Consider the following 19342-nt stretch of genomic DNA (forward strand, 5'->3'; position numbering starts at 1 on the left):
TGGGATGTTCTTAACAACTGTCAAATCAGTCTACCAGAACAGGCAACAGTGGCTTTGAGACACCTATGAAAGAGCTAATTTATAACAGCCAAGATCCCTCTGGTAATAGCTTCATGCCTTCAGCATGGGTAGCTGGGACAGCTGGTTTAGATATAAATGATGTCCTGCCAGAGCACTTTGGACAATAGACTAGAACCAGTCAGAGCTTCAATTTGCTACCTCCGGGTTGCTCAACCAGTTGCCTTTTATCGCAATCAATTCCTCTCACTAGATTCAGCTACTAATTCTCTGATTTTTAGACTCTTAAAAACATTAACTGTTCTTTACACGTGTGTGTGCATTTTTCATTGTCACGTCACTGCAAAGATCAAAAACCTCTACAGAGACCGGCTGCAAACCCGCCATTGACATTTTAATATTGAAACAAAGGGAAACAACAAGAAAACAATTTCCCCTGACATCCTGTTTGTTTAAACTGGCTAAACACATCTCTTCTTTAAAACTGTTTAGATATTTGACTCAGAGCATAAGTGTCTTGACTGAGAATGCGTTTCAAGAGGGCATTTATATAAAATGTTTAGCAAAAATCAACAAAAGGTTAAAGTGATGTAATTAGACACATTGAGCGTGATCCGTGGTGTCAGTGAAATTGTGTCAGTAAACTGAGAATCTGGCTGAGAATCTCGGTTGGTTTTTGAAAGGTATATGAATGGAAGTTAAAGGAAGAAATTAAAGGAAGAATAAAAGCCAGAAATAGAGCCTACTTTGCATTGCATGAGCTCCTGCCAGCCAAGCTCATCCCAGGAAAATTAAGCCTCACCTCTATAAAACCATAACCCACGCCAGTTAAACCTGAATTCTCTCACCAGCAAGCAAGATACTCCTGGATCATTTTGAAAGGATTTTATGGAAAACAGAAGAACGATACATGAGAACCAGTAAAGAGTTATATCAATTGTACAGAGACCCAGCCCTGATGCAGGAAATCAGAGCACAGTGACTACAGTGGCTGAGTCATGCTGTAAAATGGAAGCTGTCTGGACACCAGAACGAAGATGGCTACATGATGTAGCATCAGGTTTCCAGAAATTGAAGGTGGATGACTGGAAGACAAAGGCTCACAAGAGACAGGAACGGATGAAGACCATGGAGGCAGCCAAGGGCCTCTAGTGCTAAAGCACATCTGAATGGAAGTTAGACAGCTATGCACTTTTTAAAATCCTAATTCATACATATCTGCACCTAAGTTCTTTCTTTTGAAAATCTGGTTCTTGATCCCTCATATTAAATAAGTCTCCTTCAAACTCTGACTCTATTAGACTCAGTATACCTTGCTGCAGTCGGTTCTCTTGGTACCAGCGTTTAGTCTGCCTAACCCAGGCAGCAGTATATTACACCAAGGGAGATTCTCTTACATTTTGGTGGCCAAAGATGATATGTAAAGTACAGGAGGTTTCAGTATCTCCTTGGTAAGCAAATGCGAGTGAAAGCATTTCAGGGTGAGTCTAAATTGGAAATATATATGCACTGAAGGGTTAAGAAAAGTATACAGCTTTACCTAGTTTCATATTGACATACTTGATCTCCAAATTGGTCTCCTCTCCATAAAAGTCGCTTTCTGAAGCTCCATACAGTCATGTATCTTACTGGTTCCTTAACACATCAGCTCAGTTTTGCTGGTTTTTATCTGCATTTCTATTATAAACAAATAGTCCTGATTTCTTAGTATTTTATTCTGTGTTCTAACCTGAAGTCAGGCACTGTGTGAAGTCAACACTTTTTTTTTTTTTTGCTTTCCGTTTGTGCTTCTCTTACATTAAATTCAACTTTTCCCCTTGCAGACGTGCTTGTGTTATTCGAGGCCAGGTGGTAGCAGTTGACGGGACACCCCTGGTTGGAGTAAATGTCAGTTTCCTACACCACAGTGACTATGGATACACTATCAGCCGACAGGATGGAAGGTAGGATGCTCTTATCCCTGGCCTCTCATTAATTTAGACTTTCCCTCTAAGGGCCACGTGCTATCCTCCATCTATGCGCAAAATTCCCATTGACATCACTGTTCACTTTGTGGGCTACAGACGGCATCTGGTCCTCTATTCAAGTAGCACATCTAATTAGAGTTGTCTGTGGTTGGGAGTCCAAAGGAGAAAAGGAAGACTAAAGAGAGAGTGAAAATATGAATGCCATAGATGTTAACGAGAATATTCTGGAGACATTCACACACGTGGACTCGGACGCTGATGATGTGACTGGTAGATTCCAGAGATTTTATATTTGAAGCTGCACACGAGCTCCAATTCACTTGGCATAGTCCATAAACACCTTGACATCTGAGAAGTTTTGCACGTTTAAGGTTTTCATGAGATCCTTTGTTTTCCCTCTTTCAGTCCCATATTCAAGCATGAAAACTTAACTTAAAAACGGCGTCTGGAGCTTAAACAAACTGATGGCAGCTGAGCAATACAAGCAAACACAAGGGCAAAAATTTTCCCCCAGGCAACAGAATGGCAAAAAAGCTACTCTGCAGCTATCACGACACCATCATGCCCCTATGCCAAACTGTAACGGGGTGACCGTGAAGCCCCTGAAAGCTAAACAAATTCCTTACACTCTGTTCTCGGGGCAGTCCACCCTTCTTTCACCCACCTCACCTTGATGTAAATGGTTATTAAAACACAGGAGGACCTTATACTAATGATCCTCAGGTGTTGTGCGGGGGTCCATGCACGAAGAGCTAATTGTATGGCTCCATTCCTCCCCTATGCCATGCCCCATGCCTTGCAGGTTTTGAGTCATCATTCAGGTGGGACACTTGTCCCTTTGTTTCCAAGCCACTCCAGGCCTTTCTTTCTTTGCTGGGGTTTTAGTCTTCCCAGCTTCCACCCTGCTACTCTGGCTGGTCCCGCAGCCAAGGTGCACTGTGCCTTCCTGCTCTGCCTTGAACCTACCCCTAGCAGGGCTTAAGACAATCATGTGCCCTTAAAACACTAACAGGACCTCCAAACCACCCCTTTAGTCCCAAACCCAAACTCAAAGGTTTTTTCAAAGGAGACTTCGTGATCTGTTACCACATTGTAAAATTTTAAGAACATAGGAACATCCCATCTAAAAGGGGTAGGGAGTTAGGGGAAATGTGGCCTTTGCTGATTAGGGACCTTAGCTTAATGACAATAGAACATACATTTATTTTAACTCATTTCCTTGATTTTAAAAGTGTGGTGTTGCAAGTTGCTAATTATCCTTTCTTATTTACAGTATCCCTGGCAGAGCTCTCGCATTAAAATTTGCTCCCTGTATTTTGCTCTGAGTGTAATCAGTGTCATTTGGGAAATGTGATGGAATATGCATAATTATGTCTGACTTCTTATCACAGTTTGTTACCATCAAAGGCCTCCATAATATAAGCATTTAATAATATAGAGAGTTTAGTACCTGTTTCTATTACCTTATGTTACTTGACTGTAGATGTTGGAGACTTAGGAAACTAAGACAGTGTGTCGCTCGCCTTCCGTCTCACAGCGTGGTAGGACCCAAATCTGCCAAGAGTTCTTCACAGCTGCTCCCTGAGTCTCCTGTAATGACCTTCTGTGACATTCAGGGGGTTAACAGGAGCCTCTCCCAAAACCTCTACATGCTGGGCTGGGGGGGTGGCTAACCTACCTCTTTGTTTTTTTCCTTCCTCTTTCTTTGCACGAGAATAGGCTGATCAGGCCCCAGGGCCACTTGCAGGACATGAACAAAGTTTAAGTAGCAGCCATTTTGTGGCTTAGGGGTTTCTTGGCACACAGGCAAGAAGTAACTGGTTTCACACAGTTCTTACAGCTGATTTGTACCTGTTGCTCTATTTAGGGTAAGCACAAAGGGGAGATTGGACAAATTATGACATTTTTCTTATGACAGATGCAAGAAGCACCCACAGAGGGGAAGGCACAACGTGGCCTCCATGTTGGAATCAGAAAAGTATTGAAGTTATTTTTCTTAGCAAACAAAATCTTAAGAACGGTGGGAGTATGGGTTTTTTTTCACTGGGATGTACAGAAAGTTTAGCTTATGTTATAACAGAAACAGCAGAAGACACCAGATTTCGTTTTGTCTTTTCAGTTTCGATCTTGTGGCTGTTGGAGGCATCTCTGTTACCCTGGTTTTTGACAGATCTCCATTCATTTCTGAGAAAAGGACACTGTGGTTGCCTTGGAATAGGTTTATTGTGGTAGACAAAGTTGTCATGCAGAGAACACAATCAGACGCACCTTCCTGTGACATCAGTAATTTTATCAGCCCAAATCCAGTTGTGCTGCCTTCACCCTTGACGGCATTTGGAGGGTCCTGTCCAGAGAGAGGAACGGTCATTCCAGAGCTACAGGTAGTACTGATATTTTCAAAATAGTAAAATGTTCTTTTACAGAAAAAAAAATCTAGAAACCAGAGCCATCTTCTAAGCCCTGTTTATATCTTAGTTAGTTAACATTCTTGTTTGAGGATTCAAATGGGAAAGCTTGTTTATTTTATTGTGAATTACAAATGTTGAACTTTATCCCTATGGGCCATGCTCTCAAAGGAATAGGGACCTGCTTGTTACATTTGAACTCTCAATTTTTTGCATCCAAAAATTTTGGCCCAAGGTTTGGCTTGCGCAAAAAACCCAAAACAGTGTACAAACATCGCATATTTAGATAGGTTCTTGTTTTGCATGCACAAATAACATTAGACGTGTAAGTCATTACTTTGCAAGTTCTAAAAAATCAAAAACCAGTTGAATGAATGATTGAAACCAATGGTAGCCTTTTCAGCTTACTGGTTAAAAGTTCAAACCCACCGTGAGTTGGAGGGACATGTTTAAATTATTTGATGGACATACGTAAATAGGAAAAGGTCACAATACAATGATGTTTTTCATTTCGTAGGATTCCAGAAATGATGCCAAAGCAAAGCTGTTCTGTACCATAGATATTTTGAAGGTTATTTGTAGATAAGGATATATTTCATCCAATTTTTGCCATTGAAATGCTGAATTACTACTCGGGAAGGGCCCCAGTAATTTCTTTTTTTTTATGTATAGAAGCCTTCAAGTTGACCTCACTTATATTCTGGCTGGGTCACTTGAAGGTCCTTTAGGTGCTGAATTTTATAGGGCAGTACTAGAAGGTCCCTTTAAAAATAAGAGAAGGGAAGGTGTTATATTAGAATGTACTGATGCACAAATATCTCCTGTTAGAGGGTAAGGAAAGATGTCAGATGTGTGACAGAGGGGGCAGCTGGGATGTCAGCAGGAGGAAAGGGGAACACTGCAAATCAGGAACAATAAAGGGACCGGGAATTCCCTGGCAACAATGCATTTCATATGTTGAAACGACAAGTGCTGGCAGGCCTCCAGTGGTACTGCAGTATTTCTGTGACAGTGTTACTGTGGCAATATGGCAAGAGAAAGGATTTGGAACTGAAATGATTTGTTATTAGAGAAACAAAAAATGGCCTGGAAAAACTGGGAAAAGTAAACCAAACACAATGTGTATTGCTTTTTCCAAATTGCTTTGGTTTAGCATTGTGACAGATTGGCTCATTAGTAGTGATCAGAGGCATGCTGAAATCACAACTGCAGCCTTTCAGCTGGCTAAACAGGATCCATTTGCGAATGGCACTTGCACGTGTATGTGTGATAGAGCATGCCAGCAGCTTGTGCATTCCCTTGCATTGCCCCTGATGGGGGGTGTCGCAACAGCAGACACGCAAGGAAGTACAGAAGTAAATCTCTCCCTTATGGCCTACATCACTCAAGCAGCCTAGACCGTCCCTTGTACCCAGGCCCATTCCCTCCACCCACAAAAGAAAGTAGGTCTGCACTGCAAGCAGGTACTGTAATCTACTCAGGATAGCTAAGGTAACAAGAGCTATGGGGAACAGCAGCAGGAGTTTGAAGAGTCTTTCATTCTCTAGGCACTTAAGTTGTGTGCACCATTTCCCCAGGTTGCTGCATCCTCACTCCTGCTGTTACTTGAGCAAGGTAGATTAAAGGTAGCTTGGGGATACAGTAGTCATGCCTCCATTTGCAGTGCGGGTATACCCTCAATTGCTTTGGAAGGGCCCGTATTGCTCAGAGAAGTGCATTTCCATTATAAGTTTCCTCTATACTGGTATAGTGATCAGTAAACCCTACCCATACAGGCTTCTATAAACAGAGACATATGTGAATGAAAAGAACGAATCAATGAACTTTATGGTAGACCCTCTGTGGGCGCATCTAAATGTGACACTTAAATGCGCATTAGCCTAAGTTAATATGCATTAAGGGTGCGTGTCTACACGTGCATGCCCTTAATCTGCATTAAAAATGGCAAATGTGGGATATTTGCACCTTAATTTGATACCTGCATAGAAAATTGGTGTCGAAAGGGACCTCAGAAGGTCATCTAGTCCAACCCTGGCTCAAGGCAGAACCATTCCCAACTAGATCATCCCAGCCAAAGCTTTGTCTAGGCAGATTTTGAAAACCTCCAAGTATGGAGCTTCCACCACCTCTCTGGGTAACCTGTCCCAGTGTTTTACTACCCTCCTAGTGAGAAAATTCTTCCTAATATCTAACCTAAACTTCCTTTGCTGCAACTTCAGACCATTTCTCCTTGTTCTGTCATCTGCCACCACTGAGAACAGTCCCAGCTCCATCTTCTTTCGAACCCCCTTCAGGTAGTTGAAGGCTGCTATTAAATCCCCTCTCAGTCTACTCTTTTCTAAACTAAATAAGCCCAGTTCCCTCCATCTTTCCTTAAGTCACGTCCCCAGCCCCCCTCACCTTTTTTGTTGCCCTCTACTGGACTCTCTCCAATTTATCCACATCCTTTCTATAGTGGGGAGGGGGGGACCAAAACTGAACACAGTACTCCATGTGTTCTCACCAGTGCTGAATAGAGGGGAATAATCACTTCCCTTGACCTACTGGCAACATTCCTACCAATGCAGCCCAGAATGTCATTAGCCTTTTTGGCAACAAGGCACACTGTTGGCTCATATTTGGCTTATTGTCCACTGTAACCCCCAGGTCCTTTTCTGCAGAGCTGCTGCCCAGCCAGTCAGCTCCAGCCTGTACCAGTGCACGGGATTGTTCCATCCTAAATGCAGGACTTTGCACTTGTCCTTGTTGTATCTCATGAGTTTTCTTTTAGTCCAATCCTCCAATTTGTCTAGATCACGCTGAATTCTAGCCCTATCCTCCAGCATACCTGCTATTCTCCCCAGCTTGGTGTCATCTGCAAACTTGCTGAGGGTGCGCTATCTGCCATCTTCTAGGTCATTAATAAAGACATTGAACAAAACCAGCCCCAGGACCAACCCCTCGGACACTCCACTTGATACTGGCTGCCAACTAAAAATTGAGCTGTGGATTACTACCCCTGAGCTCCATGCTCCAACCAGATTTCTATCCAACTTATAGCCCAGTCCATACTTCATCCAGTCCATACTTCCATACTAGCTTGCCTGTGCAAATGTTGTGGGAAACAGTATCAAAAGCCTTGCTAAAATCAAGGTATATCACATCCATGGGTCTGCTCACATCCACAAAGCTAGTCACCTTGTCATAGAAGGCAGTCAGGTTGGTCAGGCATGACTTGCCTTTGGTGAATCCATGCTGACCGTTCCTAATGACATTCTTCCCCAAGTCTTAGAAATGGATTCTTTGAGAATCTGCTTCATTATTTTTCCAGGGACTGAGGTGAGGCAGACTGGTCTGTAGTCCTCTGGATTTTCCTTTGTCCCTTTCTTAAGTATAGGCACTATGTTTGCCCCTTTCCAATCATCCAGTACCTCTCTTGATCACCATGAGTTTTCAAAGATGATGGCCAATGGCTCTGCAGTCTTATCAGCCAACTCCCTCAGCACCTTCAGGTGCATCCCGTCCAGCCCCATAAACTTGAAAATGTCCAGCTTTTCTAAATACTCCCTAACCTGTTCTCTTGCCACTGTTGGCTGCTCACCTCCTCCCAAACTGTGCTGCCCAATGCAGTAGTCTGGGATCTGACCTTGCCAGTAAAGATTGAGATAAAAAAGGCATTGAGCACTTCAGCCTTTTCAGCATCCTCTGTCAACAAGTTGCGTCTGCCATTCAGTAAGGGACCCACACTTTCCCTGATCCTCCTCTTGCTACTGACATACTTGTAGAAACCCTTCTTGTTACCCTTCATGTCCCTTGCTAGCTGCAACTCCAGTTGCATTTTGGCCTTCCTGACTTCATCCCTGCATGCCCAAGCAGTGCTCTTATAGTCTTCCCTATCTATTTGTCCAAGGTTCCACTTCTTATAAGCTTCCTTTCTGTGACTTAGTTTACTGAAGAGTTCCCTGCTAAGCCAAGCTGGTTTTCTGCCATAGTTGAAAGTCTTCTTGCGCATCAAGATGGTTTGTTCCTGTACTCTCAGTAAGGCTTCTTTGAAATACAGCCATCTCTCCTAGATTCCTCTTCTCCTCAGTCTGGCTTCCCAGGGGATCCTGCCCATAAATTCCCTGAGTAAGTCGAAGTCTGCTTTTCTGAAGTCCAGGGTCCTTACTCTGCTGCTCTCCAGGATCTTGAGGAAAGGAAGGAAGAACAAAATCGTCTTGTGGTCACTGCTGCCCAACTTGCCATCCACTGCTACATTTCCCACCAGTTTTTCCTGTTTCTGACCAGCAGGTCATGAAAAGCATTGCCTCTAGTTGACCACTCCAGCACTTGCACCAGAAAGTTGTCCCTAACACTCTCCAGAAACTTTCTGGATTGTAGACACTTGCCTAAACCTTCTTAATGAGCATTAAACTAATGTGCATTCAATTTAGGTGCACTTAAATTCACATGTAGACATTAGGGCTGTATAAAATGACACCATTCCATTTCGTCTTGAGTTTCGACGGTTTGACAGAAGAGTGTTTCATATCAAATTTAATTTTGAGTCGAAACAGCTGTTCCATTACATTCTGTCGAAACAGAAAGATTGTTTTGACGGTGTTTCGAGTTTCACTGGGGATGGGAAGTCAGCCCAGCTGAAGTCATCCCCAGCACTAGATCGCACTGGGGACAGGAGGCAGACCAGCTGGGCTGCTTCCCTGTGCCCTGCACTACATCATGCTGGGGATGGAAGACAGCCCAGCTGGGCTGCCTTCCCACCCCCCTGCTGGATCTTGCACTGGGAATGGAAAGTCAGCCCAGCTGGACTGACTTCCCATCCTCAGCCTGTGATCAAAACGTTTTGACTTTTGAAATGTTTCGACCAGCTTCATTTTGTTTTGAGGCTATTTTGATGGCCTTTGTTTCATTCTGATTTTGCTGTTTTGACCTCAGAATTGGTCGAAACAGTGCCAGAAGGAAACGGCCAGTGAAATTTCGCGCAGCCCTAGTAAACGTGCCCTGTCTGTCTCTGCCTAACTAGCTGCTCCATCACTAAGATACTATCCCCAAGTTATAATTTCTGTTACTACAATTGGGACAATTCTGCTTTAAACTCAAAGCTTGGCAGTGCCTTAAGGATGCAGTATGGTCTGTATTAAGTTAAAAATATGTATTTATTTAATGATATTAGGGAACAAAAATTAATGCAGTAAAGAAAGTGGCATACACTCCCCAAAGTCGATGAGCAGCTCTAGGGAAAATGAGCTGGGTAGATTCACTCAGCTATAGTGCTCTTGGATATAACTGTCTTTGCAAACTTGACCCAGTGCATACTAACTTAAGAAAAGGTAATATTACATGCATGTATCTATCTACCATATTTCACGGTGTATAAGTCAACATCGCATGCTGATGGGCTCTGGGAAAGTTGGATTGGGCCCCTGGGATGTCAGGCAGCACCCAGCCTGCTAGCAGCCTGCCTAGGGTCTGCCATCACTGCAAACGAAAATACTGGGCCCCCCCCAAAAGTTCATGGGCTGCCCACCCTCCTGGCAGCTCACCCCCCAGTTGCAGGGGGGTGGGCAGGCTCTGCCAAAAGCAGCACCGGGCCCCTCACCACTCCTGCCTTCAGGCTCCTGCAGCCAGGTGAACACCTGGTGCCACCTGGGAAGAGACTGTCCTGTGGGCAGCATGGGGTGTCAGCCAGCAGTGAGGGGGAGGCTGGCCCTGTCCAACGTCCCTAGCTGCCCCACTCTGTGCTGCCCATGGGCTGAGGCAACCCCTTCCTGGGTGGTGCCAGGAATCCTGCCAGCCACAGGAGCCTGCTGAATACAGAAATGGCAAGAGACCCAATCCTGCTTTTGGCAGAGCCTACCCGGCCCCCCCCCCCACCACTGCAGCCAGGGGACGAGCTCCTGGTGGGCCGGGCAGTCCCTGAACAGCAGGGGGGCTGGTCCTTCCACCCATGGCAGTAGTGCTGTCCCATACCTGGCCAGACAGGCTGGTAGCTGTCTGGGTGCTGTCCAACCTCTCAGGAACCCAATCCAACTTCCCTGAAGCCCAGATATGGCGTATAAGCTGAGGTGGAAATTTAAGGGTAAATTTGGGAGGTTCAAACCTCAGTTTCTACACTGTGAAATATGGTATATGTGCTGCAGACAAAAATTTGAAAAGAAGGCTGATGCTTAGAAAAGTATATGCACTGTCATCCAGCAGGACATTCTTTTAGAGCAGCTTTGCATGTTATTGATGGTTTTCCCTTATTCCTGATACAGACTTGAGAACAGGTCAAGGAAATCAGTTTTTAGCGAAGCCTGTATTCCCTGCACACATCAAGAACTGAATTATAAAAAAGCCTATGCATTTGATGAGAACAATAAAAATAGCACTATTCCAAGCCAGGAATATTATTAACAACGGTATGTACAACTGATTCTTTTTTCTCCCCTCCCAAGGTTGTCCAGGAGGAAATCCCAATTCCTTCCAGTTTTGTGAAGCTCAGTTATCTGAGCAGTCGGACGCCTGGATATAAAACTTTGTTGCGTATTATTTTAACGCATGCAGCCATCCCTGCTGGAATGACAAAAGTGCATTTAATAGTTGCTGTTGAAGGACGTCTACTTCAGAAGTGGTTTCCAGCTGCTACCAACCTGGTCTACACGTTTGCCTGGAATAAGACAGACATATATGGACAAAAGGTTTCTGGCCTGGCAGAGGCAATGGGTATGTTGAATCATTTTAAGATAAATAGAAGTAGTAACACATTTGAAGCAGGAAAAACACCGTTGACAGAGAGGATGCCAAACTAACATAATTTTAAATTAATCAAAGTTCTCAGCTAATCAAAGTGACTTGTTAATTTTCTAGAAAACCGTGTTTTCTTATTTCTTACATTTCTCTTTTAAACCCTTTTTGACATCCTAAGTTCAAAAGTCCTTTTTCTTCTCTTCTAATGGTTAGGTACTAATAGCATCCTATTCAGCTGTCTATATTTCTGAATGTTACTTTCTAACTATGACCTTCACTGTGTCATTGCCTCTGTCATTTTTTGGCTGTGACATTTAAAATGTCATTTCCACTTAGGGTTTATTAAATTCTAACTTTTGAGCATCTTTACTTATTATATTTGATGTCTGAAACCATTAAAACTTCTTCACTTGTTATTTGAACAAATTTATGTGAAAATAAACCCTACACATTTCAGAGGCCAATGATTACTCTGATTTACTACTGAAAAGATTCTTTAATTTAATTATGTTTTCCATATATCCGAGCTATTTCCTTATACATTCAGAATTTTGTTATTGGATTTTTTTGTGCTCTATATCTTTTTAGGAAAGGGTGGCTGTTCTGTGTTCTATGAGTTTGTCTTGCAAATAGTTCTTACATATACATTGATCATACCAGTAGACCTTAGTATTGTGAGCAGTCCCATTGACTTTGGTAGATTTTTTTAAGTAGTGGAACTTTCCATAAGAAAAACTGTAACACAGAAATAAAATGACCCAAAATATAAAAATCATTAAGGACCCCATTCTTTTGCTGTTCCTCACAATGAGTGTTACCTTCATAAGCAATCTAACTGATGTCAGCAAAGAATAGTATTATGACAACCAACTCTATAAAAGGAGTGTACAAAACTGAAGAAACGATATTTTAGCAAGGTGGAATTAACATTGTACCATAGGTGTAAGATCCTATCACAGAGAAAGGAGCTATTCAGAGTAGAGAGGTAGAATCTGCACCCAATTACTTATAAAATATAGATTCCTATGTGTATGGTACAAAAAAGGAATGGTATTAAATGATCTGACATTTTTATCTTCTTTTTTTGTTAATTAAAATATATACATGACATGTATGGACAGCAAAGTCATTATAATCTTTTCTACTGTTGTTGATATTTAAATATGAGATGTAAGAAAATGACATAAAATAATAGTAAAAAAATTAATACTAGTAAATATAATACAAAACAATTCATGGCATCATAGTACTTGGGGTCAGAAGGGACCTAAACAGATCATCAGGTTCAACCCCCTGCCCTGGGCAGGAATTAAATATACCAGTTCCCCTCTGGATCGCTTGAAAGACTTTCCAGTAATTATGATCCAATATATTTCCAGACTCCAAAGTAAATAACCAAATAGCTATATTACAGATGTCATAAAAGATATATTCCATTGCAAAATGCTAAATAAATAACAACAAAGAAATTTTCATGCAAAATAGAATGAAATGTGTGCACCTTTTTATTTATTTAATTAAGGTTTGTCCAATTTCTTTTGAGGTTAATTTTAATTACCCTTCTGACAAAATAGAAGCAGAAGAAATCTTTATGTTTAAGTGCATTGTTAGCTTAGCTTGTTAGATTCCGATAAAGCCTTATTTAATTTGACAGACGAGAGTACTCGGGGACTGTTATCTACATCCATTATGTGAATTTTGTCAAAATAATTCCCTGTGTCTGTGTATTACCAATAGTTAATAATGGATTCTGCTCAGACTTCATTTTAATTACATTAAATTGCAGCAGGTTGAAGTCCTATAAGCTCAGGAATATAACCATCTGCCTTTAGTATTATAAACACTATAAACACTTCCATTTTTCTTCAGGATTATTGGCAACAACAATCACATAATCATTTCCTATGGTATCTTATCCAAAAAGAAAACACTTTTGGAAAAAAATAGACTTTCTGAATGTACTTGCATGCTTGGAAGGAGCTATTTAATTTTGTTGGAGAAATGTCTGGTGGCATTTGCTTATTCCCAAGGCCCCTCACACTGAGGCAATTTCCTGATCTTACATTTATAGCAAAAATGATAACAATAGAAGGGGGTTTTTTTCTCAAGATGAGAGAAAACCATAATGGTGCTGACAGTGGGAGATTCAACTATAAAGACTTATCTACATTTGAATGGTGTGGTAGATTAAGATAGGGGGCGAATTTAAATCTCAATAGCTGTGCCTAAAGAACCCCATGTGTGGACACTTACTCTGGAAGTAAAGTGGTACACAAGGAATGAATCACGGATAGAGAGGCCTTTGGACTTAGTCTATCCTACAAAGTTAAACTGCCATGGGTACCTGAGTATAAAATGATCAGACCCTATAGCTGATGAAGCTTTTTAGGGAACACCGCTGGCATGGATGCTACTCTGTCAGAAAAAAACACCTGCCAGCTGAGCAGCATCTGCACTATGGGCCCAACTACAGCCCTGCCTGCAGGCAAAATGTCAGCTGTCCTGGTAATGCAATGCAGACATCGCCTAAGGCTCAGGGAGAGGCTGTGAGTGCAAATACAGTCAAAAAAACAACAACTGTGAAGCAGCTAGATATTATATTATAGGAAGGTATGTGTATAACTAAGACAGGTAAAATCCCTTCAGCAAAGACCGAGCAGCACCTTCATGTGGGGCTCTTATTCACTGAGACTTTTATCTTCCAGTTATACCCAGATGTTGTACTGAGACCCGAGCAAGATCCTGTGTGACCTGGAGGAGGCCCGCAGGAGTCACTGTGATTCAGAAATATGCTTCAACCCCCACTTCTGTCTTTCTTTTGGGTGATAGTAATTCACAGCCAGCAGAGCTGGTGCCCCACGCTCGCTCAGCTGTTCCAGGCCCCAAGCGGAGAAAACGTGCAGCCGTTGCCTGGCTGTCTTTAACTGCTCCTGCCTCCTGGAAAAGGAGTTGGCTGACAAGTAGTCCCACTTACTGCTGCATACCTAGACTTGAGGTCCTAGTAAACCCTGTTATGGGATGCATATGTTCTTATTCCCTGTTAGGCCTCTGGATATTTCAGCCCCCAAAACTATTGAACCTTGATTCTTCCGATTAATTTTACGGCAAATAAGTAGGCACTTGGTACACTGTTTAATCACCCTTTTGAGACCAGCTCTGTGGCAGCCTGTGTAGTTGCCAGGGATCTGAGTTTTCAAATACTTTGCACCGACTGGTTCCCTGTTCTAAGGAATGATCTCTCAGCCACTTTGTAAACAGGATGCTGCCTGCTAGTGAATTTTTTCTGATTGGTAACCTGATTTTCACATGCAGAACCCCTAAAACAAGGCATGTTTATCATTAGATATTATATTCTTATTATTAGAGATTATATTATTGGGTGCCGCGATACAGGCACTTAACTGCAGAGTCGGCCAATTAGCTCTACAGTAAAGCGTCACCATCTACATATGTGCTGGTATTGGGGCCCAGTAAATTAATTAACTCTGCCACAAGATAGTATTGTTGGGGACAATACTGTCTTATAGCAGGCTACTTGCATGCACTGAAACACGTGTAGACGGTGACAGGTTGGTTGTGGCATGAGGATGCTAAGGTACAGGGGCTGCCTATTACCTAGCCCTGCACTTTAGCACGTTCATGCCCCAGGCAGCACCTTTCACTGCCCAGTGCCACCTACAGAAGCCTAGGGCTAGCCCTGCAGACCCCATGCCAGCCCAGGGCTGCTCCGCTCCGGCTCACAGTGCTGCAGCCCCAGGCGCACATGTAGACATGCCCAAGAGCAGTTGACTCCATCACAAACTGCGTTGGAACTTATTGCTCCTTCTTAATTGCATGGGTAGATGCACCCATTATGGGGTAATGGTGATAGAAATCATAATATTTGTATCCGATAAAACTTGGCAGAAAAACGGATACTTTGTTTCCAGTGGTCTTTGTGGCTGATTCACTATTTCATAATTATTTTGCCTCAAAAGCGGCCTTAAGTAAGAAGCCTCAAGAGTGAAATGTGAATACCTCAGAGGATTTAAAATGATGATACATTCCTCCTTTCTGTGTAGAATTCGATATGGAGAGATTCTTTCTGTTCCTGAGAAATAAAATGGAGTTGAGGCATGTTGCTCATTCATGTGGACAGTTAAAGTTAGTGCGTTCAGGGGGTCATCCAAGTACTACTCACTGACAGGAAGGGCCAAGAGTTTATTGCATACAACAGGAATGAGATGAGACAACAGTGAAACTGTTACGAAAGGGGGTTATGAACTTTCAAGAGCATTTGGGAATTCAGGAATGACACGTGTTGGCAAAAAGGAGCAGCAGCAACGTCATAGCATAATCCGAGGACGTGCACCACTGTAGAGCCGTGGGTACGGATTTCTTGCTGGTATAATTGATCATATCTCTGTTGACTTCTACACCAGAAGCCGTTCTGCCCCATGGGTCCATAATGCTGCATTTACTAGGATTGTGGGTGACATCTGCTAAACTTATCTGTAGCGGGCTGGATAATACGCATGCCTCACCGTGAGCTGAACTTGCAGAGTGCCTAACTGAAGTGAAGATGCTGTAGGATGGGGTACCAGTCACCAGCAGTGCTGCTTCATACTAACAACCTGCTTTTTGATTCCCTCATACTTTAACATCTAGCTTGTTCTGTTGTTGACTCTTAATGACTTGACCCCACTATCAAAATTTTTGGAAGAAATGGTCAGTCCTGCGGTAGAATTTGCGGATGAAGAAAAAGGCCGTTCTATAACAGCAGCTCTGCTCTAGCCCTGGGGCCTCTTCTGACTGCAAGGGGTAGAGGAGCCAGCTGCAGAGCACAGAGTATAATGATTGAGGCCTATAAAGTTTTAAACATACAACAACATTAATAGGTTTCAGGGGAATGGGACTTCAGGAGAATCAGAGGCTTCTCTCGGCTAAACTAATGGGGAAGCTCTGCTCACAGTAGAAGGAGCAGTCTGTTAGATTTGAATAAAATATTTATCTTACAAACAAGCCATCATATCACATGCTTCCCCAGTAGAGCTGGGCAAAATTTTGACAGATAATTTCACTAAAACAGTGGAGTTTGGGGGAAACCAAAGCAGATAGTGAACTTGGATCAACTCTAGCAGCGAGCTTTAGAAGAAAAAAGAAGGAATTGTTGTAAAATGTAAAAACATAATTTTCAAATGAAGTGTTTCAAGCGTTCAAGAATACAAGAGTGTTTTTACACATGTTCTGGGATTGGGAGGAAGTGTTTCAGTTAACTTAAGCTGATTCAACGAGCTAAAGTTAAAGTGCCCCTGCCTCCGTTTTGAAACGTGGGGACGCTGAATACACGAGACTGCTGGAGCGTTTGGATTGACTCCATCGAGTCAAAGGCTGTATCATAGGTAGAGATCTCCAGGATTCATTCCAGAGGTGCACGACTCAGGGGCTTCTTGAATCTTGGAGTTTCCCCCCGCACACCCCCCACTGCTGATTGACAGAGGGGCCCCGTCGCTCGCTGCTCGCTGCCTGCACCTGAAGGTGCGGTTTTCACCTCCTGGCCATCAGGCACAGGTGGCAAGCAGCAGGGCCTCTCCAACAATAGCAGCAGGGGACACACAGGGGACACTCCAAGATTAAAGAAGCCACCGTGCCGCATGCTGCCAGTGCAAATTCCTGGGATCCCTATTTGTGATGCATCCTCTGACATCCCTAAAGCATCTGTTACTGCCACTTTGGAGGCAGGATGCTGAGCTAGATGGACCATTGCTCTAACCCAGAATGGCACCATTTAAGTTCTTGTGCTTCACTTGGGGAAATGCTGGAAACTTTCGGTTTTTGATGTTTTCTAAGTGAAACCTTTCCATTTGTTATTTAGAATTGCCATTTGAAAATTGCCCTGATTTCAAAAAAAAGTTAACCAAAAAAAATGAAAGTATCTGAACAAAACACTTTGTTTTTAATCAAGAAAAACATTTTGGGTTGACTCAGAACATTTTTTTAAGCTTTTTTGCTTGTGTTAAAACTCAGAAAGAACTGGGTTGTGTTTTCCAGTTTTTTAGGTAAGCTACTACATCTGCTTAGTTTCATTTTTCTGAGTGCTATGCCACAGCAGACCTTCAAGTGGAGCATCTGAGATTCACTGGGTTTCTTGAAAACAGGTGGTAATTTATTACAACTCAATGCCAATATTATCACTGTATTAAAAAGGAAAAGCATGAGATTAGTGGATTTGAATGCTCAACCCTTTGCTTGAACAGCACTTCCCTCAGTAAGCTGTAGCTCAGCCATTTAAGAAAGATGTTGTAACTGAACAATTCTGGATCCACACTAAGAAACGTATACGCATATGTGTGTAACTGAGCTGTACAAATACATATAAGTAACTATGAAAATTAGTTTGTTAGAAAAGTATGTAATTAGAAAAATAGTCTGACATTTCAATAATGATTTGTTTTCAGTGTCAGTAGGATATGAATATGAAACATGCCCTGATTTTATTCTGTGGGAAAAAAGGACAGTAATCCTTCAGGGTTTTGAGATGGATGCTTCGAATCTGGGAGGCTGGGCCATAAACAAACACCACATATTGAATCCACAAAGCGGTAAGTTCCTTCTTTACTGATCAGACATTTGGAGAGGAGTGTGTTTGCAGAATAACAATGAGGAATTAGGTGCTCGTTGTTAATATATCGTTTTAATAGGAATGGTCAATTCCCTTTATAAAGGAACCGTACACTGGACCCCAGCTGAAAGACATAAAAGCATTAAGATACTAAAATTAGCTAAATGATTAGAGTATATTTGCACAGGAAGGCTTGGTTAATTAAAGTATGCTGTTCCTAATGCTAAGCTCAAGGGTTCAATCCCCTCGTAGGCTATGTCTTTTTTGGGAGACTAGATGATTTCCTGAAGTAGCCTTCCAGCCCTACTGTTCTAATATTCTGTGATAAGCTTTTGGTTTGAATCCAGTATTGGACAATGGGGGTTGGCCGTTGTTGCAGTTTGTTGGTCTATGTGAAACAATTTTACAACACATCATCTTCTCGTTGGATGTACTCACCACAAAACTGGCTTCAGCTGGCACCATTATTGGCAGTCACATCAGGGAAGCAGAAAATCTAATGGTTAGGAAAACCAAACCAGCTACTTGCATGTAGATATGGTGTTTCTAAAGTATATTTCAAAGACTGTGTAGAAGCTTACATACCTGCCCATACATTGTCCTTTGGCTAGGTTACAGTTCAGGCTAGAAGTCCAGCAGCATTCACCAGTGCTAAGCAAAACAACCCGCTGAATCATTTTATTTCCCTAATGTGATTTCTGCTTAAAATTTCTCAAGGCATTAATCTATTTTCAGGTTGTTAACATTTTGTTCTTATCCCCCCTCCCCCCAGTAGCTATAAATAGGAACCCATGGGATAAATCTAGACAGTGAACTTGCCATACTTAGCATTGGCACCATTGCCACCCACTGTCCTCCACACTGGCTGTCCCCTAAGCTGGAAGCACGGTAGCTGTGTCCATCTGGCATTCAGAGGTAATGGAATTGGTACTGTCACCCACCATGTACTTAAAGGCATTGCCATTAGACCATGTAGACAGACCCTCAGTGCATTTAAATCATGAAGTGAATGCATGTTATAGTAAATTTCAGCAGCTGGAATATATAGGTATGTAGATAGGCAGATAATGGAGATGTAGGGAAAAAATGGTGAAAAACCTGGCGTCAGATCCTTAAGTAAGCATAAGTTTGCACACTGTTAACTTCAACATAGCTCCCCAAGTTTAAATCAGCTGAGATTCTCTCCACTAAAATCTATTTCCACCTGCAAACAACTGTTACCCAGATTCCTACACTGATACAAAGCTGTCAAGTTCTTTCACAAATTCTGTTGTCCAGCATATGAGTACAGTATAAATATTCTATATACAAAAGGTCAGATTTAGTTTGTAAATTATCCAGATTTTTGTTTTGATTTGAAATAGTTTGACATTTTAAACAGCGGGTCTTTCAGCCCCACATTATTGGTTAGTATAGATTGTCTTTCTTAAATGCCAGCTATTGACATTTAACACAAAGAGGAATCTGACCTCAGGCAGCCCAGCCCCCAACTGTGAGCCACACAGTCTACTTTTTAGTGCCAATTTGCCACTGACATAGCTTAATTTCAAGACTCAGTTATTGGCAAAAACACCAATTTATATGGATGTGCAGGCTTCATACCGATTGTAATGATTCCCATTGTTTTTCACACTAAAATGTTT

General features: G+C 42.3%; 1 protein-coding gene across 2 annotated transcripts in view; it reads left to right on the forward strand.

Annotated features, from left to right (window-relative positions):
• The window catches only part of TENM1 (teneurin transmembrane protein 1), a 503051-nt gene that overhangs the window by 387859 nt on the left and 95850 nt on the right, over positions 1–19342 (forward strand). For both annotated transcript variants that reach the window (XM_019540172.1, XM_019540173.1), the window contains 4 exons: positions 1842–1961; positions 4105–4366; positions 10807–11074; positions 17536–17679. In XM_019540172.1, coding sequence (XP_019395717.1) covers positions 1842–1961; positions 4105–4366; positions 10807–11074; positions 17536–17679 — 794 coding nt within the window. The remainder of the gene's footprint in view (positions 1–1841; positions 1962–4104; positions 4367–10806; positions 11075–17535; positions 17680–19342) is intronic.

Source organism: Crocodylus porosus, unplaced genomic scaffold (genome assembly GCF_001723895.1).
Source record: "Crocodylus porosus isolate Cpor-Errol unplaced genomic scaffold, CroPor_comp1, whole genome shotgun sequence".
NCBI classification, from domain to species: Eukaryota; Metazoa; Chordata; order Crocodylia; family Crocodylidae; genus Crocodylus; species Crocodylus porosus.